At 39.8% G+C, this 26,685-nt stretch overlaps 1 protein-coding gene across 10 annotated transcripts in view; it reads left to right on the forward strand.

Annotated features, from left to right (window-relative positions):
- The window catches only part of mpp7a (MAGUK p55 scaffold protein 7a), a 359,286-nt gene extending 333,297 nt beyond the window's left edge, over window positions 1–25,989 (forward strand). For all 10 annotated transcript variants that reach the window (XM_052015631.1, XM_052015634.1, XM_052015627.1 and 7 more), the window contains 4 exons: window positions 4,767–4,860; window positions 5,417–5,525; window positions 9,503–9,646; window positions 24,840–25,989. In XM_052015631.1, the coding sequence (XP_051871591.1) occupies window positions 4,767–4,860; window positions 5,417–5,525; window positions 9,503–9,646; window positions 24,840–25,019 (527 nt within the window). In that variant the 3' untranslated portion in view covers window positions 25,020–25,989. The remainder of the gene's footprint in view (window positions 1–4,766; window positions 4,861–5,416; window positions 5,526–9,502; window positions 9,647–24,839) is intronic.
- Window positions 25,990–26,685: the final 696 nt, after the last annotated feature.

Raw genomic sequence — 26,685 nt, forward strand, 5'->3', positions numbered from 1 at the left:
GGCAGCTGTTCAAGGAAGGCCTGCTCGAACATCAGGCAGGGCTTGTGCCCCTCAGCCAAAGCCAGCAGCTTGTTCATCAGGGCCAATGGAAATCTGTCCCTCAGGCCGTTGAGATGAAGCACGACGGGAGAGGCCAAATGTCCGAATGAGAAGGTCCTTGAAAACCAGGTACTTGCCTTCCTCCGGAGGAGACTGGATGAAGTCTCCGACCTGGGCGGCTGTATCCTGGTCCAGGGGCTGACCACGTGGTAGTACCGTGTGGAGTTGGAGGTGATCTGGTGAAGTTGGAACTGGGCTTTGGCCTGGTCGAACCACACGCGGGGCCGAAGCGTCTAAAAGGTGGGCAGCTTGAGTGCCACTGCGTTGGCTGCTGCGTTGTCGGTCATTGTGAGGGTCCAAAATCCATTTGGACCGTTGGGGTCACCAACGTAGCGGCTGCTACCGCGATTCGAAAATAAAGACACGAGTCCGTGAGTTGTAGAACAAGACTGACTGATTTATTTCCCGCCGTACGCAGGCCTTTTAAGTGAAATGGTTCCCGCCTTCCGGGAGAGGAAATGATGTACACGCTACGTCATTCAAGACTTTTCGCACGCGCGGGTTCTCCCCTGTCGCTCGGGGAAGATGAAGGCCCAGCGCCATCTTGAGCCTTGCCACTCCGACGATGCGCGCCCCGACCGTCGAGCTGGTTTGCCTGCTCGGACAGTGAGTCGTCACAATAGAATAGAATCTGGCAAGTGCAGTCTCAGCCAGTTGGATGAGAATGGAGAGTTGTTAGAGGAGGATAGTGTAATCAACCATGTCAAACACAGAGGATACATTGAAAAAGATGAGGGATGATGGATATAATTTGTTACTCTGATAAATGCAGTTCAGGAGAAGACACCTGATTTGATGGATTCAGTTATGTAGCTGGGGATAGATTAAGGAGGCTGGAGATGGGACAGTAGTTTGCAGTGATGGAGAGGTTGTTCATTGTTTTTTGGGGAAATTATAATTTGGAGGAGAGGGGCCTATTAATGAGGAAAGATAAACACTCGCAATATCACCCAGTGAATTTCAGTGGCAGCAGTTTAGGGGTGGGAGGTGGTGTTGCAGTGTAAGTTAAAGGAACAGAAGGTGCGATTCATTGACAAGATGAGATCGTGGAGGACATGGCATTCAATGGGGGAATAGCAGCAAAACTTAAAGAGAGATCCTCGATGGATGCTTCTGTTTTGTCCTCCAAAACGCTGAGCTTGTTGTCAATTGAAGTGGTTAGTTATCTGTGGTGCTTGTAGTCACAAAGCCCATGTTTGCATTTGGTTTATTTGGCATGGTGCCAAATAAGTAATTAGTTTTATATTAAAATACATTTTTAAAATTGCTTTAAATTCCTCAGAAGGAAGTACAGTGGTCGTGTTATCATGATAGTTCTGAATCCCTGTTAGGCAAGAAAACATGGTGGCCAGTTTTTCCAAAACATTTTGTGTAGTATCAGTGATCGACCAGAAAATCTGTTGTTGATTGATGGCAAAAATGTAGGCAAGAACAATGAGTAAATACTCAGCTTTGCTTTGCGTAGTGCCAGAGGATCTTTTACATCCACCAGAACGCAGTTGAGGCCGTGGTTTAATATCTCATTCAAAAAAGCCAATGCTTCCAGCAGTGCAGTGGTTTCACAGCATTTCATTCAAGTGACAACCTTGATTATAGGCTTTGAGTTGGTGTTGAACCTACGTTCATCCAATTCAGGCGAAAGCATTATCATTCAGCCATGGAGGAAGAAGATATATCAGGATTCCATATTACTTGTGAAGTTCTGAAGTCTTCTTTCTTGTAAATGTGAAGATAAGTGCATGCTACAACATATGAGGATTCTGCTATTATAATGACATAGAGCACAAAAAATTCAGAAGAAATGCAGCTTCAAAGCAGTTCTATAGGAGTGCTGCACAGTTGTTTTTCTTGGAACGAGTTGTCTCAGGTATATCTTCATCTTTATAAATGCATGCTTTCTCAATCAACTAAATAGACTAAAACCTTACAGACATTAGTCTCAGAACTGACAAACAGCTTAATGGTATATAATAGCACCTGTTACCAGCCAAATTTTCTTCAACCCTTTAAATGAAGTATCATTCCACATCATTTTTAATATACATTTACAAGCAATGTTTCTCAATAATTCTATCATCTACCTAAAATGCAGCAGTTTATTCCTCCTCCATGTATGTTGTAAGATATTTTAATGCTTATTTAATGTCAATCTAAGTGTAAAAAGTAAATTTAGTGTTTTTAGATCTATTTCAGCTTAGATGCTTAAGTCTTTGCTAAAATAAAATTGCTCACCCCTCAGTTCATTTGCTGCTGATTTTAGGCTCTAATTATTCAGTTATTGACAATTTAAAAGAAACTGTTTCTAGAGATTAATTGGAGTATAGTTATGACCTAGAATTATTTTGTGTACAGAACAGAACACTCTGGATTTTAGGTGCAGAATGCTTGCCACATAGTCATCACAATAGACTGCAACTTGAATGATGCAACCAAGCCAGCAAGTAAAAATCCAATCAGATTTAGACAATTGAACAGAGCCTTTCAATGAATTAAGAAAGATGAAAGTTAAAAGTTAGGAGAGTTGTAAAACTGAACAAAACAATCTGTAGAAATTCTAACATTAAATATACCTCATAGCATCTTCAGCCTCTTAATTCCTAAAATAGTTTAAACTGTAATTTTCCTGTGTTGGTTTCCAATTTGAATTCATCTCCTTTTCCAGTCCTCAGTGACACCATTACAGTGAAAATTCTGACTGATTCTTTTTGTTTTAATGATGCTTTATTTGAGATTGTGATATTTTGCTACCTATTTGTATGAGTTGCATTATTAAAATCTGTTATATTTCCATGTTCAAATATAGCAGTGAACAAAAATAGGAGAGACTAAGGTTTTATATAAATCACTTTGAAGTTTTATTTGTTATAATACAAATTGAAACATTTGGAACTACCCGCTCAGCAACAATTGGCAATAATAATAATTTAAAAAATGCAGTAGTCTCAGAAACTCTCAGAAGCAATTTATAGTCAATGTAAGTTCTCCTGGTGTGTATCCTTTGTTGTAATGTTGGGAAATGCAGTCAGTTTGCAGATGGAAAGATCCGTGAAACAATAACAACGTGACAAGAAAGTCTGTCAGAACAATGAAAGGACTTCACGTTCTGTCATGGGATTTTTTTGCAATCGTATAAGTGGGCAGACTGAGCCTCAGTTACATCTCGATCCCAAGCTGGAATCTCCAGGTGTGAGGCCAGAATAAACAGTGTTTTATGTACCCCTTAAATGTTCCATAAATACTGTGCTAACAAGACTAAAATATCTTATTAAAATATCTCAATTAAAATAATATCTTAAATAATAAAACAGTGACTTGTGCAAGGCATTAATAACAATTATTAAGAGTTATGAGGTAATGTTAGGCACTTGTTTCAGGGATTAACCACCCTACAACTTTACGCTCATTAAAGTTGTGGACAGTGCCACATGCAAGTTGTGAGAATTTGTGAAGTTGAACCTAATTCCATTAGCAAGAGAGAGAATGAGTGATAATTTATTTCTTTGATGGATTTTTGGTTGCTAAAGCAATAGAAATAAACCAGTCAGAGCTAAGAAACTTAGTTTTCCATAGTGTAATAATGATTTGTTATGTTGTATGATTGATCAAGGAATAAAGGCAGCAAGCCAATCTTTCATTCTTGTAAGTTACAAACATCATTGTTTTGTGCTTTATGACATTAACTTTACACTCAAGATATTCAAAATGTCACTCAGTTTTTGTCCCATTATCACTTGGTCATTTTTGTAACTATTTAGTTGTACTGTTAATCACAAGAGAATTGGTTAGTCTGTGGTATTTTATACAGGAGTCAGTTCTACTCAAAACATGGTACACTTGCCAGGAACAGTTATGAAATATTTAATGAAATGTGATGCTGTCTTTTTGACTTCAAAAAAAACCAAGTTGAAACATTCAGGACGTGTAGAGAGAGCCATTAGAATCTCTCTTTAATGATTTTTTTTCTTATTTATATACTATGTACAAAACACTTTTAAGCAAGGAATGGGGTTCACCCATGTTATTTGGGAGGTGGAAGTGGTACATAATTACTTTTAAATCAGGAATAGTTTCCTTTCTGAGTCTGGTAGTGTTCCTACTTGTCAAATTATGTAGCCACCCTGACATTTATGAGAAATAGAGGAAAAAGCTTTTCAATCTTCTGTATAAAATGCCATTGCTCTGCCTCATATCTTGGCTTTAAAAAATGACTGTGGCGGGAAATAAAATGACAGTTTGCCATATTTCTGAATAGCATCCAGTGATGGTGACTTCAAAATGAGACCACTGAACACAGCTTGGTTTATACTAGCCATAATGCTGGATTAAATAAAGTAATATGTCATCTGTAATCTATTCTAATTTAGGAACTCTCAGGATACAACATCTTGCAGAAATTTGCAAGTGCTTTAATTACATTTCTGTGGACTGGCATGATTGTCGAATGTTCCAATGAAATAGAAATAAAATCCTAAATTTGTTGTTTTGAATACACAAAATCCTATTGCAAGCAACTTGTTCACTATTAGCGGGGGTTTAATATTTTTAGACTTTTCGAAAGGTAAACCTTATTGATAGGAGTCCTTACTTCTATTTAACCCTGAATTTGAGTAGCTAATTTAAAACCGACAATTGTAAAGACATTTAATTTTGTGTTTTGTGATCCACAGATACAACAAGGCCAAAAAGAAGCCAGGAAACTGACGGAGTGGAATATCATTTCATTTCCAAGCACTTGTTTGAGACAGATGTACAAAATAACAAGTAAGTTGAAAAATGGCACACACTGTTTCATGCCAGCACATCTGGAAATTTTCAGATGCAGTGATGAAAAGTATCGGAATATTTGAACAATAGGTTACTTGGGAAAACAGGCAAGTTGCTCAGCAAGTTAAATGTCACTGATTTTGGAGTTTTTGCCCCATTAAAGACGCTGTATATATAAAAGTTGTTGATATTATTTGTTCTAGTATAAAATTTTAAGCTTGACATCACTTTTTGTTATCATTGAGCAATGCTATATATTCAAAATCTATAGGTAGATATTAAAAATAATTTGATGTACTTCATGAAAGTATAGTGTTTATTTATTTCTGTGCTCACATGAACAGAGGCTATGTGTTGCTTCGCTGCATGCAATTATTGAGTAGTTTCTGGTCATGCTGATTTTTGAATTTTTTCCACTGGTTTCTTCAAGCTTGTTGCCTATTGTGACAATGAAAAATGTTTGTATGCATTATAATTCAGCTTGTTAAAAGGATCAGACTTTTAAGAAGGATGGGTCAAAAGTTGATAATTTTATTCCAATTTTTTTTTCCAGATTTATTGAATATGGGGAATACAGAGGGAACTTGTATGGAACAAGCATAGATTCTGTTCGATCTGTCTTGGCCAAGAATAAAGTCTGCTTGTTGGATGTACAATGTCAAGTAAGTAGACAATATTTCTTTACAGCATAAAAGACTAACTGGTTTTTTCAGTTTTGTGGAATCTACAAAGCTCAGGTATTTATATGATAATTAGTTATTCTGAAGCAACTTAAATTCTTTGAATAAATGTAATTGATTTCCTCATATTGCAATTTACTTGCTCTGTTCTAATTTCTGGTTGTATGTAAAGGAGCAGCAAAGATAAATGATCAGTAAAGAGCATTTCACTCTTGTGGCCTCTTCACATGCAAGCCAAGGGGAAGGAGGACAGGACTCTCAGTTACCACCTTGAGAAAGGCTTTTTCTTCCATGTATTGAGTTAGTCTCTCAAATGTTTATTTGCACGGTTACTGGAACTACTTACATTCACAGAACTTGTTCGACAAATTGTCTTCAGCTCTTAGCACATAAAAACTTGACGATCTTTCCAAAGATTGTGAAACAATTTTTTCCTTTTTGATCTGGATATTTTTTGTTACCTGTGTGCCAGCAATATATCAGCCAGGTGGAATTCACATGACCTTCTTCCAGGCCTCTCTGGTACAGCTTTTTTGCTTTCACTCATTAATTGGCTGATGAATCATAGAAAATTTATGACACAGAAGGGAGTCATTCAGCCATCATGTCCATGGCACTTATTAAAGAACTACCTATCCTCATCCCACCTTCCAGCACAAGATCCATAGTCCTGTAGGTTACCGCCCCTCAAGTACGCATCCAAGTACTTTTAAATGCAGCGTGCACATTGAATAGTCCAAAAGCAGATCCCTTTGGAGTTTTGTTTTCTCCTCCTTAGATCAGTTCTAATTCATGTTATGGCCAAAATCTGGAACTTTGCATGGAAGGTTATGAATGCTGATTACAGCTGCACTAGTTCATGGTGTAATATGACCAAGAGATGACTAACATAAATTGAACTGTGTCGAAGGAACAATATACATTGATTGCTTCAGAAGCTGAACCATTGAAAGGGCTCTAAAAGTGTTAATCTTGAGCATGTTTATTTTAAAGTCTTTTTATAACTTTATTTCCTGGTTGAATGCTCTTCATACTATTCTTCAAAAAAGTTGCTTAATTTTCTTGCTACTTTGCAGAAAAATCCACTGGTTGCATGTTGCAATCCAGACCTGTGGAAGATTCAGTTCCTTCTGCCAGTCATTCCACAAGTAAAATTCACCAGAAATGATGCCTAACCTGAATGGAGCAAACTCAAACTAATTTAGGTGAAATTTCCTGATTTCATCCCTTGCAAAAATTTTATCCCTCTCATGTTTAGTTATTATAATAGGAGCAAGAAGAAATCTGGATTTTAAATTCCTGGATTGTAAAATCTAAATGTGGAAAATATTAACAGAGTTTGAAATTAGACTAATGCTTTTAGAGCATGGAGAATCTGTCTTCACCGCATTCCATACAATGCCACTAATGCAGCAGTATAATAGTATGGGTGCTGTTACTTTGTTTATTTAGGAATTAAACAGATTAGACCCATATATTACTTGCCATTTTTGTTCTTTATAACTGTTTTGACTGTTATGGCTCAGTGGGTGGTAAAGAACCAGGACTGTTGAAAATGTCCCAAGTTCTCCAAACAGTGTTTTGGACATGTTTTTTTACATACAATCCAGGGATTACATCACATTGGAGATTTATTAGAAAGGTTCAGAGCTGACTTTTTAATGGCCACGTTATTGCTTGCATGGTCTTGGGTAATTTGTCTAATCATTTTGTGCAGAACTTGCTTTCGAACACACAATGTACATGAGATTCAGCAAGAGCTTGAATTCTTTATGTTCGGATGATTCTGCATTATCTGTGTGCTCTCCAGGTAGCATCTTGTATTTGATAAACTGTGTGATTGCCTCTGAAAAGTTTACATTGGACTATATCCAGGCCAATGTAATATTGCACACGGCTCACTTTTGTGCTCTACATAAAGTCTGCTTGGCTAATTTGGTTTGTTCTGCACCCTAAGGTATTTCACTTACTGCATGCTGACTGTGATAAATGAAAAACAAGTTTCTAGCCACCTTTCTTTCCTCATTATAGACAATGAACTATAAATAGTCTCGGACAGATGTCAACTAAGCTAATTAAGTGAGCAAGCTTACCAATTTCATTTATCACATATTGTTCCCATTTCCCTGGTTTGGGATGTTATTATCTCATTTTGTCCTGATATTATTTGATTTCAAAACCATTTCACAGAGCAGGTATCATCTATAAGATGAACATGGTCACTGAGTATTGACCATGGTATTGCCAATGGTGGATACACTAATCTATTCAGTATAATATTACTTACTGAAAAGAAGTCCCTAGAAACTAGTAATTCCTCATTAGGTGCCTGAAACGATCAATTCTGCCCTGAAGTGGAAGATGAAGCACTTGGGTTTCATACTTCATCTGGCCCACTTCTGTGTAGAAAAAGGCTCAACTATTGATGTCACACTGTGCTTCTCAAGATCCTACATCGTTTGAGTGGTTCACTCACGTCAGAGTGAAAATCGCTTTGGAAAGCTGTAAAATCCGCAGACATCTCTCATTTGGCAAAACACAGACGTCGCTGTCAAATATAGGCTTGTGACTTCAGGAGCTGGCATGAATAAGGGTGGAAACTTTCAGAGAATCATACCATGAAAACAGTGGAGTCTTGTAGTCTCAATAAATTAATGTAATGGAAATAACGGATCTGATCAAATATCTAAATCTAATCCTAACTCCTCAGATGGTGAGAATAAAAAGCAATTGGAGATTTCGGTTCCCTCGTTTCCCATCTATAACATAATTGAACAAATGCTTATTCAAATCTCCAACACATTGCACTAACTACAGCAGTTTAATGCCTTCGTCTGCAAGGTGGAAGGAATGTGGCGAGATAGAAGCACCATTACGCATCATCTGGCAGCTGCTCTGATCTGGAATATTGTTTTGACTGAGCAGGTTGACCAGATAAGCGTTACCATTGTCGCAGACTCGGCCAGATGTGTCCCAGGCCTGCCTTCTGGAATGTTGCTTAGCTGCTCTTGGAGGAAGTTGATAAATTTATGTGTGAAGTCTGACACTGTATTCTCTTTCCTTGACGCCAGATGTTTTTAGTAGGAATTAGGGCATGCCTCCAAAGTGTGGGAGACAGTTACTTCACAAAAAAAGTTCTGAGTGGTGGTTGACAGGTGCTAAGCCCTTGACAACTTGGGACCTGTCTTCTTGAACAATACTTAACCTGAGGACACTCTGGCACATTGTTATCATCAGTCAGTGCCTGCTTCCTAGAATAGTTTCCCCAAACTTTCACCTATGATAGCAGTTACCAGCACTGCAACCCTCTGGTGCAGACTGTCTACTGCAATGCTGTTTAAACTCTCTTTCATTGCTGTCAGTAACATCTAGATTCTAATGTGCAGTTTATTGGTCATGTTGCTAAATAGTAAAATAAATAGTAAAATAAATAGTAAAATCGTTACTAAATAGTAAAATATTTATTAAATTAATAAATAATGGTTCAGGAAGAAGTTTTTGACCACACAAGGACAAGGTGGCGGAGTGGGGGGGCTGGATTGGGAGTTACAGAGAAAGGGTTACGTGTTCCATTACCATGAAATGACCATGATTGCTGCCAGATTATCATAAACGTCGAATGGGCTCACAGATATCCTTCAGCAAAGGGAAATTCCCACTCCTACCTGGTCTGACTTTAGTTCCAATAATATGTAGTTGACTCTAAAAGTGCCCTCAGACCCATCATCATCTCAGGGAAATGAAACTTTGCCAATATCACACACATTATCGAAACAACTATATAAAAATGTGTCTGAAAACACTGCGGTTTTCATGAACCAGTGTGACAAGACTAAGTCACACTAGTTGTAAAATGTATTTATTGCTAGCATATTTGAGGTAAATTTAACTTTTCAATATGCTTTTGCAACCAGATATGCTGAGAAGTAAAACAACCTTACACTACTTAAATGTTTCAGACAATAAAACATCTGAGGACATTGGAATTTAAACCATATGTGATATTCATCAAGCCACCATCGCTTGAACGCCTCAGAGAAACCAGGAAGAATGCGAAAATCATTTCAAGCAAAGATGACAAAGGCCCTGCCAAACCATTCATGGTATGTTTTGAAGTTTATATATCCAGTGAAATCTTTTATAACCAAAGCTGATTCAGATGAGTAAACTTTTTGTTTGTGTCTATTTAGGTAAATATGGATTAATGTGATATTTCTCCACATTTGCCAACAGTGAACCTGCAGTCTCAGGTGATCAAGGGTAGACGTGTGGATCTGCCATTAAATTATTCTTAAGTGAATCTACACTCAATGTCTAACACTACATCAATGAAATATTTTAGGCTTTCAATGTTGTCTTTATGATGTGTGCAGTTGAATTAGTGGCCAGTTTCATGTCTAGAGGCACAGCTCCCATTAGACTCTTAACTGCAAAGAGACGTCTGCCTGAGTTGTATTAGGACATAATTTCCAGAAGTAAATGTGTACCTTCCACTGACTGACTTGTGTATCAGTTTTCCAATGCTTAAGGGTATCTTGGACAATAGAAGAAAGTGAAATTCTCACAGAACATAAAACTACTTGAAACAAATGTGGAGAGTAGCAATCTGACTTGTTTTAATTTACCAGGTTAACAGATGTAGGGCCAAAAGATCCTGGAAAATAAAGATAAATTCACAACACATGACATTTAATGCACACGTCATCCTGCATGTTTGGGGGGAAAGAGATTCACCCAAACTGCAAATTATGGCATGCATATCTCTATAAATTGGTCACTGCTTTGCTGTTTACCTCATATCATACCAGCACGTAATCTCCCCAAACCGAAAACCGAAAAAACTGCAGGTGTTGAAAATCTGAAATAAAAACAAAATGCTGGAAAGACACAGCAGGTCAGGCAGCATCTGTGGAAAGAGAAACAGTTAACATTTCAGGTCCGGAATCCTTTAGCAGAAATTCTGATACTTGAAATAAAGATATTATGACACTTAAATAGTGTTCATGGTGTGACCTTGAAAATAATTGATTGAAGTGATGAAAAGTCATGGACAGAACCGCCATTCTGTGTCTTCAATGTACCAGACCATCCTTGAGCCTTGTATAGGACCCCAGTGAGGCCACATCTGGAATAGTACAGTGGACAAGTCTGGTTTCTTTAACAAAAACAGAAAATACTCAGCAGGTCAGGCTGCATCTGGTTTTCTTACCTATATACTTGTGATAAAAGGAGTGCAACAAGGGGTCACCAAATTGATTCCTGAAGTCAGGGGATTGTCTTATGAGGAGACATTAAACAGACTGGTGTTTATTCCCCTGAATTTAAAAGAATGAGGAACAGTCTCATTCAAACACAGAAAATTCTTACCGACCTTAACAGAGTAGATGCAGAGATGATGTTTCCCCTGGCTGGGATATTTATATCTATTTATGAGGCTTTGGTGAAAAGGCTGAGCAACAATACAGTAAGGCAAGCTAAGGTCTTTACTCTTTTAACTCAGTACTCACGAGAGGGCTAGTAATGGCAATCAGCAGAGTGGTGAAATGTGGGAGATCAGGGATGTCAAATGAACCTGATAACTATGTTTTCAAGAAGTGTCTCCAGCTGTAGGTCCTCTCAGACAACATGGATTGGTAGGAGCAGCAGTGGGACTCACTGAGGAGCATTCAGGAGGCAGAAGGTGTCACCGATAGGAGCTTCAGGGAGGTGGTCACACTGCAGGTTCAGCCAAAGAATAGCACACAGGATGCTGGAGGAACTCAGTGGGTCAGGCAGCATCTGAAGGGAAATGAACAGTCGACATTTTGGGTTGGGACCCTTCATCTGGTCTCAAAGATAGAGGGGAGGTAACCGGCATAAAAAGGTGGAGGGAAGTGGTGGAGTAAGAGCTGGTGGGTGGTAGGTGGATCCAGGTGAGGAGGGGTGATAGAGGAGGGGAGAGTGGAAACAGCGATAGAAGCTGAGAGGTGATAGATAATGGAATCTGATGGGAGAGGAAGATGGAGCATGGAGCCAAGTGATGGAGGTGGGCAGGGCAGATGGGATCAGTGGGGGGGAGGGGAACCAGTGGAATGAGTGTATGGGCGATGGGCAGATGGGAGTGGGTGGAGGAGGGAAAGGAAAAGATGGGTGACTGCCAGGAGAGGCAGGCAGACTGAGCAGAAGTCTCCTGTGGCTGTTCCCCTCTCAAATAGGTATACCATTTTGGATGCTATGGGGGGGGGGGGGGTTCGCAGGAAATGGGGATGAGGAAAACATCAGCAGCCAAGTTGATGGCACTACGACTGGCTCTCCTGTACAGCAGGGAAGGACTAAGTCTAGATGAGTAGTAGTGATAGAAGACTCGATAGTCGGGGGAACAGACAGAAATTTCTGTGGCCGAGACCGAGACTCCAGGATGATATGTTGCCCCCCCATCTCGTGCCAGGGTCAAGGATGTTTCAGAGTGAGTGCAGAACATTCTGAAAGGGAAGAAAAAGCAGCCAGTGGTCGTGGTCCATATTTGTACTAACGACATAGGCAAGAAGAGAGATGAGGTCCTCCAAAGGGAATGGAGGGAGTAGGGTCGAAAGATGAAAAGCAGGACCTCTAGGGTTGTAATCTTGGGATTACTCACTGCACCACATGACAGTGAGTATAGAAATAGGAAGATAGGATAGATAAATCCATGGAAAGACCTGGTGCAGGACGGAGGGCTTCTGGTCTTTAGATCATTGGGATCTCTTCTGAGGCAGGGGTGGCCTGCTATAAAAAACAGGTTGCACCTGAACTGGAGGGAGGCCAATAGCCTTGCAGGGAGGTTTGCTATTGCTTCTCAGGAGGGTTTAAACTTGTGAGGCAAGAGGTGGGACCCCAAATGATAGTGCAGCCATTAGAGAGACTGAGTTCTGCAGAAAATAGAATAGGCAAGTAAGGTGTGAAAAGTTGGCAGTGATAAGAAAGGGAGAAGGAGCGAGCCGGAATACTTAACTGCATTTACACACAGGAAATATAGATGAGCTGAGAGCATAGATCAGCACATGGGTCCCTTGGAAGATGAGAAGGGGGAATTAATATTGGGTAATGTGGAAATGACCGAGGCCTTGAATGACTATTTTGTGTCGGTCTTCACAGTGGAGGACATGTCTAACATGCCAAAGAGAGATGTTATGGAATGCAATGGGAGATGAGGACCTCGATACGATCGCTATCACTAAAATGGTAGTGATGAGCAAACTACTGGGCCTAAAGGTAGACAAGTTCCCTGGTCCTGATGGGATGCATCCCAGGGTACTGAAAGAAATGACGAAAGTTATAGTAGACGCACTTGTGATAATTTACCAAAATTCTCCGGACTCTGGGGAGGTCCCAGCAGATTGGAAGACAGCGAATGTCACGCCACTGTTTAAAAAACAATGTAGGCAAACGGCAGGTAACTACAGGCCAGTTAGCTTAACATCTGTAGTCAGGAAAATGCTTGAAGCTATCATTAAGGAAGAAATAGTGAGACATCTGGATAGAAGTGGTTCCATCAGGCAGACGCAGCATGGATTCAGGAAGGGCAGGTCCTGTTTGACAAACTTGTTGGAGTTCTTTGAGGGTATAATCAGCGCAGTGGATAGAGGGGAACAGGTGGATGTTGTATACTTGGATTTCCAGAAGGCATTCGATAAGGTGCCGCATAAAAGACATCCATAAGGTACGGATGCATGGAGTTGGGGGTAATGTATGAGCATGGATAGAGGATTGGTTAACCAATAGAAGGCAGAGAGTTGGGATAAATGGGTGTTTCTCTGGTTGGCAATCAGTGTTGAGTGGGGTGCCGCAGGGGTCGGTGCTGGGCCTGCAACTGTACATGATATACATTAACGATTTGGAAGAGGGGACCAAGTGTAGCGTATCTAAGTTTGCTGATGACACTAAATTGAGTGGAAAAGCTAATTGTACAGAGGGTGCGGAGAGTCTTCAGAGAGATATAGATAGGTTAAGTGAGCGGGCAAGGGTCTGGCAAATGGAGTACAATGTTGGTAAATGTGAGGTTATCCACTTTGGAAGGAAAAATAGAAGATCAGATTATTAATTAAATGGTGAAAGATTGCAGCATGCTGTTGTGCAGAGGGACTTGGGAGTGCTTGTGCATGAATCGCAAAAGTTTGGTTTGTAGGTGCAACAGGTTATCAAGAAGGCAAATGGAATGTTGGCCTTCATTGCTAGATGGATTGAATTTCAGAGCAGGGAGGGTATGCTGCAACTGTACAGGGTACTGGTGAGGCCACACCTGAAGATTGAGTCGCCTGAGACAATACTCACTGGAATTCAGAAGAATGAGAGGGGATCTTATGGAAACATATAAAGTTATGAAAGGGACAGATAAGATAGAGGCAGGAGGTTGTTTCCACTGGTAGGTGAGACTAGAACGAGGGGACATAGCCTCAAGATTTGGGGGAATAGATTTAGGACAGAGATAGGAGAAACTTCTTTTCCCCTAGTGTAGTGAATCTGTGGAATTCTCTGCCCAGGGAAGCAGTGGAGGCTACCTCATTAAATATATTAAGACACAGTTAGATAGATTTTTGCATAGTAGGGGAAAAGGCAGGTAGATGGATCTGAGTCCACGGTGAGATCAGCCATGATCTTATTGAATGGTAGAACAGGCTCAACGGGCCAGATGGCCGACTCCTGCTCCTATTTCTTGTGTTCTTATGGGATTATGATATTTTCCAATCATGGAATCATGACAGAGTGGGGCGCAAAAGGGGGAGTGGGTGTTGCTCTGCTGATCAGGGAGAGCATTACAGCAGTACTTAGGGAGGATATCTAAGAGGGATCGACTGAAGAGGCTATATGGGTAGAATTTAGAAATAAGAAAGGGATGGTCACTTTGGTGGGGTTATATTCTGGGCCTCCCAATCATTAGTGGTAATTAGAAGAACAGATATGTACATTGGCAGATCACAAAAGGGTGTAAAAGCAATAGGACTGTGGTGAATATTAACTTCCACAATATTGACTGGGTGTGCCTGAGTGCAAGTGGCTTAGACAGAGGGGAATTTGCAAAATGCATTCAAAAGGATTTTCTGAAGCAGTATGTAGCAAGTCCAACTAGGACAGAGCTGTACTTGACCTTAACTAAGGGAATGAGGGCAGGGAAGTGATTGAAGTGTCTATTGAGGAACCCTTTGGATCAGTGAGCATAATTCGTTAAGCTTCAAGGTAGTCATGGAGAAAGATAATGTGGTCCTCGAGTTAGGAAGGCAGATTTCAATAGTATAAGACAGGCCCCAGGAGAGGATCAGCTGCTGGAGGAAACAACATCTGAGAAGTGGGAGGCATTTAAAAGCAAAATAGTAAGAGTTCAGAGCCAAAGATGGTAAACAGAGCCAAAGATGATAAGAGGCAAAGATGGTAAATTTAGCTAACTCTGGTTGACAAAGGATGACAAAGGATAGTGAAGATTTGATTAGGGAAAAGAAAGAAGTGTATGTCTGGGAATAGAAAATTGTTATCAAACGAGTCACTTGAGATTTATAGGGGATAAAGGAGAAAACTTAAATGAAATTACGAGGATAAAAAGGGGCCATGAAGTCATCTAGGCAAGTAAGATTAAGAAGAATCCTAAAACCTGATTTAAGTATATTAGAAGCAAGACGGTAGTTAAGTAAGGAATAGGTTCTCCCAGAGACAAGAGGGGTAATCTATGCATGGAGCCTGGGGAAATGAGCAAGATCCTAAATGAAATCTTCTCATCAATATTCACCAGGGAGAAGGATGTGGAAGCTGGAGAGTTAAGAGAGAGATACACTGATATTCTGGAGTATGTCTGTATTAGGAAGGAGGAGTGCTAGACATATTGGAGCACATTAGGGAGGACAAATCCCTAGGGCTGAACGAGATCCATCCCTGAATGCTAAGGGAAGGATGCCAAACTAATTAATTTAGTACTTAAATGCCTCACTAAACTAATCCCTTCTGCCTACACAATGTCCATACCCCTCCATTCCCTACACATTCATGTGCCTATCTAAGAACCTCTGAAATGCCTCTTATGCATTTGCCTCCACCACCACCCCTGGCAGCGCATTCCAGGCACCCACCACTTGCTGTTTGAAAAAACGTGCCCCACACATCTCCTTTGAACTTACCCCCTATCACTTTGAATGTATGCCCTTTTTTAGACCCTGGGAAAAAGACATCGGCTGTCCACTCTATCTATGTCGCTCATAATCTTATAGACTTCTATCAGGTCTCCCCTCAGCCTCCGCCGCTCCAGTGTAAAAAACAACCCAAGTTTGTCCAACCTCTCCTTATAGCACATGCCTTCTAATCCAGGCAGCATCCTGGTAAGCCTCTTCAGCATCCACTCCAAAGCCTCCACATCCTTCCTTTAATGGGGCAACCAAAATTGAATGCAATACTCCAAGTGCAGCCTAACCAGAGTTTTATAAAGCTGCAACATAACTTCCCAACTCTTGAACTCAAAGCTTCAACTAATAGAGGCAAGCGTGCCATATGCCTTCTTTACCAGCCTATCAGCCACTTTCAGAGAGCTATGGACTTGGATCCCAAAATCCCTCTGCACATCAACACTTTTAAGGGGCTTGCCATTAACAGTGTACTATCCCTGTATATTTGATCTCCCAAAGTGCAACACCTCACACTTGACCAGATTGAGCACCATCTGCCATTTCTCCGCCCATATCTGCAACCGATCTATATCCCGCTGTATCCTCTGGCAACCTTCTACACTATCCACAACACCACCAATCTTTTTATCATCTGCAGACTTACTAACCCACCCATCCACATTTTCATCCAGGTCATTTATATATATCACAAACAGCAGAGATCCCAGTTCAGGTCCCTGCAGAGTACCACTAGTCACAGACCTCCAGCCAGAATAAGTCCCATCAACCATTACCCACTGCCTTCTATGGGCAAGCCAATTCTGAATCCAAACGGCCAAGTCATCATGGATCCCATTCATTTTAAGAGGCATTTAGACAGACACATGAGCAGGGAGGGAATTGAGTGATAAGGCCATGCGCAGGCAGATGTGCATTTTAAATTGGCATGATCGTCAGAACACATGGTGAGACGAAGGGCCTGTTCCTGTGCTGTAGTGTTCTACGTTTCAGGTCAAAAACCTTTCATTTTCGGCCTGGAACGTTAAATTTGTTTCCAGTTTTCCAGAGATTTATTATAAACCACATTCATCTCTAAATGAATTGAAAACAATATTTAACTCTTTAAAAAAAAATGAACCTTCACTTACCATTTTTAATGGAGGTCGGCAAGCCCATTCAAATGATTGGGGCCACACTGGTTACACTAGCCATAGCTGTTATAAAGCTGAAGAGCCAGTGGACTCTCAGCCTCACAAGTGTAGAAACTGCCCCTGATTCAGTGGTGTGTCCAGCAGTGGAGTGGGAGGTCAGAGCGGCCGGCTTCTGACTCCAGCACATTCTGCACTCAAGCATTGAACTACACAGGATGGAGATTCAGACTGTGCTTGACACACCATGCTGCTAGCCAGTGTTTCTCTGGGACTACCAGGCAGACATCAACACAATCCATCCCTTAATTTTTTTCACAATAAATGATATTTACACCAGAATTTTTTTTCTTTCTAGAAAAGTGAATCTGCTCTAAATGTTCGTCATGTAATCTTTCTTTGTGAAATTCAGTTTTTTTACTTTACTGGAAGAAATGCTGTTTGAAAGTCTCTGTAATCTGTTTTTACTCCTCCAGCAAATTAGCAGGATGAAAACTTAATATGTGGCTGTTTAATAGGGGTAATTATATCATGTAGGGGGCAATATCACTGATTTACATCAGTTGAATAAGCCCGAATGCAATGATGTAGGATTTCTGCAAGTGTTTTGGGAACTGAACAGTCCTCTTTATTCAGAGAAAACTGTAAATTAATCATCTACTCCCCAGCAAGTCTTTTTCTGTGTGCCTCAATGCTATCTCATGTTTCCTGCACTTCCTGACTCAACGTAATGCCTCCTGCTGAAAATTATAATATACCTGGACATCAGATGATAATGGAATATGTTCAGCAATAGTGACTTAATCTACAATCCCTTCATGTCACAAATCACCTTACTTTAATAGCTGACTGACCCTGAGAGTTTTGTGGAAAAATGTCACCTCAGCTGTTGGTACCTATAGCACTGCAGCCCAGCGTTTGGACATAGATTGGGCTGTGCTGATTTGGAACTTGATCCTCACTTTCTGCCTCACTGGCAGCAATTGCTTCATATGTTAGCTAAACGTGACTGAAGAAAGATTTAATCGTTTATTCATTGGCTTACTTTGCATTTAAGGTGAAGCCTTATAAATCTATATTTCATGTTCTGAAGTCTTGTTCTTCAATATTTGATGCCTGTTTTTGGCAAAATGGAATCCTTGTGGGATTAGAATTAATAATACTGCTACTCTGTTAAGGGAAATAGACCCTGTGATTTCCAATTGTACATAACCTACCAGAAGTAGAACCTCTAAAATACCATCCCATGGTATCTCTTTCCATATGTGTTGCTCCATTAATTTGTTCCTTTATTTTTAAAAAATGCTGATCGCTTAAAGAAATAAAGTATTAGTAACCAATGTTTAAATTACATCTACAAACATGTAGAAAACCCACACACAGGCAAGGTTTATAGCAGCCGTTTTCTAGAGACACAGGAAATCAGCAGAAATAATCTTTCTAGAACATTTGGATATTATCCATTTTGTACAAACCTTTCAGTGTTGTAACACATTTCTGGCTTCCAATAGCCCTGACCAGTTATGCAAACAGTAGGGAAAATATGTGAAAATATGCTCTTAATATTAACACCTGGAGGTGTGGGCAACGATGATGTAAAGCTGCCCAGAGGGATTTGGGAACCCAGGATAATAAGCAGAAGATTTTATTGACTCTGTAAAAACAAACGCTTGAATCAGTGCCATGGACTTTGCTTTGAATGCAGTTTGCAGCATACACTCTTCAATAGTAATATATTTGTATTGTTCAGCATGTAACAAGGAAAGCTGGTACTCATGCAGTTGCAACATAATTTGACCTGTGTTGTGGAGACTTTGTTTGCCTAATCAATCCACTCTGTTTTGCCACTAGGCAGCAGTGTAACAAAGGTGCTTTGTTGTTGTTAATGCATTGACCATGGCTTTGCAGATGGGGAATTGAGACCAAGCGTGGTCTGCAGGTGAATCAAGACATTAGGACTAATTTCAATCATCTTTTGAAAAATCATCAAGATTTTTAATTCTGTTTTTAGGAGACTTATAAAAAGTGTGTGGACTTTCACTCCCAAGTTTAATGTTGTTAATTCAGGACTTATTTTTTATATAATTTATTGTTATTATTTATAATCAGAAGCAAAAATTGCTGCATTTTGGGACGCAAATATGGCGGGTTCCTGAGCTTTAGAATTCTCTTCAGTACAAGCTGAGGAGCAAGGAGATATAAAATGAAGGAACAATAGATGTTTCCACCTGAAGCACGGTTGGAGGGCAATAAATTGGAACCACGGTGCAATAATGTCATTCAGACCCCATCATTGGCATAATTTGTTGCAAAGTATTTTATGCTTTGATTTTTAGCTATTAATCCTATAATACAGGAGAAATTTGACACCCCGAGAACCAAACCAGTAGAGTTGGGAGGAACAGTGCAGTTATTCTTTGAAACTAGATCAGTGGAGAGCATTTAAAGAACAGATAATGGGAGGTTCTGATCAAAAATTTTCCCAGGAAAAGTGTGGGACTTGAACCTTGGGCCCCGTGATGTTGAAAGGCTTGCAGATTAGAATAATTCAAAGAAGGGAATGCTATGCTAGACAGTGAATGCTTAGAACAGCCAAAAGCACAGCAGATAATAAAAAATTGTGGGGTGAAATTAAAAGGAAATTGGGAAAGAAAAGAGGGGGTGAGAATATTCATTTATTTAAAATCGTAGAAAAGCAACAGATTTTCAATAAATCCATTAGGAGCAAGATGTTGACTCAGAAAAGAGTAATACTTCTTCAACACCAAAACAGTAATTATGCACAGAGGCTGAAGACATTTCTATGGATCTTAATGAATACCTTATTCTTCACAAAAGAAAGAATGAGGTAAACATAGTGATTCGGGAATTATTAAGGTGTTTAGTATCTTGAAAAGGTCACCCACCCCAAATGAAGTAAATTCAGGGGTGCTGAAAGAAGCAACAGAAGAAAATACTAGAGGAGCTGATTGTGCTACAGGCATGATACTGGATTACTGCAAAGAGGAGATTAATTATAGCCACTAAGCATAACTTCTGATGGGCAAATTATTGGAAAAATTTGTGGGGACCATACTTTTCTACATTTAAAAATACAGTTAATCAAGAACATTCAGCGTGACTTTGTTGAGGGAAAGTCATGACAGATTAACACATTTTTTGGAGAGGTAACGAGGAAGGTCGATGAAGGTAATGGGTTTGATGTGGTCTCTGGAGTTTAGTTGGCTTTGTATACCACTTGGCAAACCCAATAATTTGGAGCTTTATAGGAAGCAAAGGGTAATGGTCAGATGTAATTGGGATTGGAAAGGAGTTTCCAATGGAGTTTTGAAAAGATCAGTATTCAGTTCTTTGTGTATTTTGGTATGCATCAATGGTTTAAGTGTGAATGCAAGTATATTAAAATGTTTGCAGATAAATACATAAAGTGGCAGGTGAAAAATACTGTAGACTGAAAGTAATGATGGACTGGTCAGGTGAGTGGAAAAGTGGGAACTGGAATTCAGTTTAAATAAATGTGAGGTGATATCTTGTTTCCTATCCCTAAATTCAAGGAGAATCACAATAATAGGTGGTATACTGGGAAGAGGAAGGGAATCGAGAGACCTTGGAGTCAATGTCTACAGATCCCCGAAGGTCACAAGGCAAGTAGAGGCATTAAGAAAAATGGATATTATTCTTTATTAGCCAAGACATGGAATATGTGGCCCGGGAAGTCTGGTTTGAACTAGGCTAACTAGGCTACAGCTAGAGTACTGCCTTAGTTCTGATTGTTGCATTACAGGAGAGAGTACAGAGGAGATTTATGAGGATGTTGCCAGGACTGGAAAATTTTAAAAGGAAAGATTGAACTGGCTAGGATTGTTTGCTTAGAAACAGAGGAATCTGAAGGGAGATTTAATCGAAATGTGTCAAGTTGAGAGGCTTGGATGGCACATATAGGAAAGACCTATTTCCCTTAGCGTAGAGATCAATGGATTCAAGGTAATTGATGAAAGGATTAAAGGAGTGTTGAGCAGAAGTATTTTTTCACCCAGAGGATGTTGTGGATCTGGAACTTGTTGCTTGAAAGGTTAGGAGAGAAATTCTTATTGCGTTCAAAATTTTGGATTTACATTTCTATCTCCCTGACTTAGATTTCTAGGGATTGCAATTTTTTGGTTGACAGGGACAAAATGAACCTAATGGCCACCTCCTGTGCTGTAAATTTCTGTAAAAGAGTTAGGTAAACAAAACTGAGTGTTGAACCAACATGAATGTGCAATTACTACATGAAGTGTTAGAACATAAAAAAGAACAGCACAGGACAGACCCTTCAGCCCACCATGTCTGTGCTGATTATGATGCCATTCGAACTAATCCCACCTGCCTGCGCATAGTCCATACCCCTTCTATCCCCTGCCTACTCATGTGTCTGTCTAAATGTTTCTTAAACTTTGCTATCATATCTACTATGCTCCCTATACACTCACAACTGCGTGGCCAGGTTCTGCTCTAACTCTGTCTACAAGTTTGCAGATGACACCACCATTGGTGGGCTAAATCTCAAATAATGATGAGTTGGAATACAGGAGGGAGATAGAGAGCCTAGTGGCATGGTGTCTTGACAACAACCTTTCGCCCAATGTCAGCAAAACAAAAGAGCTGGTCATTGACTTCAGGAATGGGAACAGTGCATACGTTCCTGTCTAATGAGGTTGAGAGGGTTGAGAGCTTTAAGTTCCAAGGAGTGAATATCACCAATAGCCTGTCCTAGTCCAACCACACAGATGCCATGGCCAAGAAAGCTCACCAGTGCCTCTACCTCCTCAGAAGGCTAAAGACATTTGCCATGTCCCCTTTGTCTCGCACCAATTTTTATAGATGCACCATAGAAAGCATCCTATCTGGATGCATCACGGCTTGGTATGGCATGAGACCGCAAGAAACTGCAGAGAGTTGTGGACACAACTCAGCACATCACGGAAGTCAGCCTCCCCTCCAGGGACTCTATCTACACCTCGCCTCCTCAGTAAAGCAGCCAACATAATCAAAGACCCCACCCATCCCAGACATTCTCTCTTCTTCCCCCTCCCATCGGGCAGAAGATACAAAAACCTGAAACATGTACCACCAGGCTCAAGGACAGCTTCTATCCTGCTGTTATAAGAGTATTGAACCGTTCCCTAGTATAAAATGGACTCTTGACCTCACAATCTACCTTGTTATGGCCTTACACCTTATTGTCTGCCTGCACTGCACTTTCTCTATAGCTGTAACACTTTATTCTGCATTCTGTTATTGTTTTCCCTTGTACTACCTCAATGCACTGTCGTAATGAAGTGATCTGTATGGATGGCATGCAAAACAAAGTTTTTCACTGTACCTCGGTACATGTGACAATAATAAACCAATTTATAATTTACCAATATCTGCTTGTACCACCTCCCCTGGCAGTTCATTCCAGACACCTACCATACTCTGTGTAAAACAAAAACAAACTTGCCTCTTTAAACTTTCCCTCTTTCATCTTAAACCTATGCCTTCATACATTAAAAGATCAACTTTTGAACTCTTGATCTCCCAATCTACCTCGATATAGCCCTTGCACATTTTTTGCCTACCTGCACTGCACTTCCTCCGTAACTACAACTCTATATTCTACATTCTGTTTTCTTTTTGCCACGTCGATGTAATTAGGTCTGGCATGAGTTGTCTAGATGGCATGCGAAACAACTGCTTTTCACTGTATCTCAGTACATGTTCATTCAGAGGGTGATGTGTATATGGAATGAGCTGCCAGAAAAAGTGGTTGAGGTAGGTAAAATAGCAACATTCAAAAGACATTTGGATAAGTACATCAATTGGAGGGGTTTAGCGGGATATGGGCCAAACACAGGCAAATGGGACTAGCTTGGTGAGCACCATGATCAGCATGGATGAGTTGGGCTGAAGGGCCTGTTTCCATGTCTAAGTGGTTCCATACCAGTATTTGGTATTTCCATCCTTGGAAAAGGACTCTGACTGTCTGCCCTATCTGTGCCCCTCATAATTTTATATACTTCTGCCAGATCACCCTTCAGCCTCTGAAGCTGCAAAGAAAACAATTGAGTTTGTCCAACCTCTCATAGCTAATGCTCTAGGATTAAAGGAAACATCCTGGCGAACCTCTTCTGTGCCCTCTCCAAAGCATCCACGTCCTTCCTGTAGTGCGGCAACCAAAACTGCACACATCAAACGTGGCCTAACCAAAGTTTTATACAGCTGCAACATGACTTCCTTTATACTCATTGCCCCAAGCAATGAAGGCAAGCATGCCATATGCCTTCTTTACCGTCCTGTCCATTTGTGTTGCCACTTTTCAGAAGACTTTTAATTAGGGCATAGGTAATACTCAGTATAAGCTCAATTACATTTTTCTGTTGTATTTTGAGACTTGATATTTCCCTTTTTTTCCTTTCTGCTATTTTTAGCTTATGAGTAAATACTAATTGGTAATTAGTTTATTATTGTCACATGTACTGAGATACAGTGAAGAACTTCTGTTTACATGCCATCCAGACAGATCATTCCAAACATAAGTACATATAGGTAGTACAAAAGGAAAGAAAAGTAAACAGAATGCAGAATTTAGTGTTACAGAGAAGGTACAGTGCAGTGAGACACATAAAGTTCAAGTGCCACGACGTGGTAGATTTAGAGATCAAGAGTTCATATTTATCGTATAAGAGGTCCATTCAAGAGTCTTATAACAGCAGGATAGCAGCTGTTCTTGAGCCTAGTGGTACATATTCTCAAGCTTTTGTATATTCTGCCTGATGGGAAAAGGGAGAAGAGAGAATGACTGGGGTGAGTGGGGTCTTTGATTATGTTGTCTGCTTTCCCGAAGCAGCGGGAAGTGTCGACAGAGTCAATGGAGGGGAGGCTGGTCTTTGTGATAGACTGGGCTGTGTTCACAACTCTCTGCAGTTTCTTGCAGTCTTGGGCAGAGCAGTTGCCATACCAAGCTGTGATGCATCCAGATACAATGCTTTCTGTGATGTAGCTGCAAAACTTGGTGAGGGGCATAGGGGACATGCCAAATTTCCTTAGCCTTCTGAGGAAGTAGATGCATTGGTGTGCTTTCTTGGCCATAGCATCTACATGGCTGGACCAGGATAAATTGTTGGTGATATTTACACCTAAGAACTTGAAGCTCTCAGCCATCTCCACCTGAGCACCATTGATACAGACAGGAGTGTGCACTCTGCTCTGCTTCCAATGTCCAGCTCTTTTGCTTTGCTGACATTGAGGGAGAGGTTGTTGTCTTAACACCATGCCACAAGGTTCTCTGTCTCATCGTTGTTTGAGATCTGGCCCACTATGGTAGTGTAGTCTGCAAACTTGTAAATGGAGTTAGAGCAGAATCTGGTCACACAGTATGAGTTTATAGGGAGTAAAGTAAGGGATTAAAAATGCAGCCTTGCTTCCTCGATTACCCTCACTAGTATTGAGGGTAATCGTGGAGGAGATGTTGTTGCCTATCTTTACTGATTGCAGTCTATTGGTCAGGAAGTCAAGGATCCAGTTGTAGGGTGGGGAGGTGCTGAGTCCAAGGTCTAGGATTTTGGAGATGAATTTGTTTGGAATTATTGGTATGGAAGGTGGAGCTATAGTCAATAAATAGGAGCAACTGAAGAGTAATGGCTGTGTATACCTACGTTTAAATTCTGATAGCTGAGTTAGCAACGGTCATTTTAAGTGCTTTTTTACAGAGCAAACAACTTGTTAACAGTAAACACATCACTGCTGGCCAGTCACTCCTGCAGACAGCGCATATGTGTGATTCCAAAGAAGGGATGCTATCTTTTGATAAACAGTGATTGCTCACAGATTAAAAATAAGCATTTGAACACTGTTACTGAGATACCAATGAAACTCCACCCCAATAAGAAATGATGTGTTTGGAAAAGAAATTAGTAGAGAAAGAAGTTTGTTTCTTATGTTTGGAGAACGGCCAGTTTTGATGCATCTTGTTATTCTAGCAAATAGTTCAGCAAAATTCAAAATCTTGTTTTTTTTTGCAGGATGAAGACTTTCAAGAAATGATCAAATCTGCAGAGCTGATTGAAGCACAGAGTTCGCATCTCTTTGATAAAATTCTGGTTAATGACGATCTTTCAGTTGCCTACAAAGAGCTGAAGGCTACCTTGGATGATCTGGAGACAAAACCTTTCTGGATTCCAGTTAACTGGTTACATTCATAAAGTCATGAAAGGGAGTCATAATAATGGACATTGAATGGAAACCTAATATTGATGGCCATTTCCAAGCAGTGGATGGTGCTTTGAAGTAAAACATTTGCCACTTTTTTTTTTGCACTTTTAATGTCCAATAGCAAACCATGTTACTTTTGCTAATCATATGCTTTCATCTACCTGAAATGAGCAGTGCTAAAATATTTTCATTACTTGGGGAATAAATGTAGACACTTTCTGGTTTTACTACTGATGTAGATTGTGACCTTTGAGGTGACAGGGGTTTTATTTTTTAAAACACTGAAATATGTGTATTTTAGTAAATTATGGGTGATATTTGTTTTAAGTGAAAGAATTTATAGTTTAGGTTGCTGATGAAGAAAATGCAATGTATCCAACCAGAAAGCATTGATGGTTCTGTTTCAGCATGTCAGCAGAACTAGAGGAATTCATGTGTGTCTTGTATAATAAAATGGAAACTAGTGAAATACCAAATAAGAGAATTATTTGGAAAATTTGATGTTTGGCCATGTTGACATGTGGTTCTTAAGCATATTTTGAAAGGTGTTGGTTATTAATACATATACAAAATCTGGTATTAAATCATGCTCGACATTCCATTTAAATTTACCTCACTAATGTGCTGATAATGCCACCAGCAGTGCACTGTAATTGTATTTTGTTAGGTGAGATGCTTATTGTTTGTAAATTAGGGTTTTATTATGACTTAAGAATCTCAGATAAAATAGTTGTATCTTCTTGTCTTTTAATTTTTTAAAACAATTCTCCTAGGTATCCCAGATTAATAAATTACCCAATTTCATTTCTGTGTGGTGATTTTAATGAGATAAATGGTTAATCTTTCAGATATACCAAGCAGCTCTATAAAAATGTTACTCAGTTGTAATGTGCAATTCTAAGTGAACTTGATGTACTGCAATATGTACAGATATTAAAATCTTGTATTATCTTTATCAAATTTAAGTCTATCTTTTGTGCCTTCAGTCCCTTCTGCACAAGCATCCACTTAAAAAGAATACGTATTTATTTAAAGATCTCAGCATGTTCCTTAGCATCTCACAACTAACTAATTATATTGAAGCACAAGTTCAGTTGCTACACTAGTAGGGCATGTAGTTTATAAATAGCAAGATCCAACAAGCAGCAGAGTGATAAATTACCAATAAATCTGTCAGTTGAGAGATGAATTTTGGCCAAGACATCTGGAGAAATTCCTGCTTTTTGAATTTTCCCTTAAGATCTTTATATTTTAATGATGGACATGGTCTCTGTTTAATATCTTGGGAAGTTGGGATCTCTGGAACTGCTGTACTGCCTTGCTTGCACTGAACCATAAGCCTAGACTGTGTGTTCAAGTACTCAAGTGTGGCTTGAATCCATAATCTCTTCAATTAAAGTTGCTACAACCAAGCAAAGCTGATATTCTTTGAATATGAAAATTTAGACCATATGGAAAGTTACAGATTTTAACATCCTTTTTTGCATACTTTTAAACTGGTTCTTTTTTTGATTTGAAAGGAAAATCTTTGCAGCTGATGGCTTGGAGGGGTTTAGTCCCAATTTTAATTTGGGCAAGATTGAATGGTTTTTTTGGCTTACAAAACATTAACTGCCTGTCCCAGCTGGTTACCTGTTGGAAGTCTGCAGGAGTTGC

The sequence above is a fragment of the Pristis pectinata genome, chromosome 5 (assembly GCF_009764475.1).
Source record: "Pristis pectinata isolate sPriPec2 chromosome 5, sPriPec2.1.pri, whole genome shotgun sequence".
Lineage (NCBI taxonomy): Eukaryota > Metazoa > Chordata > Chondrichthyes > Rhinopristiformes > Pristidae > Pristis > Pristis pectinata.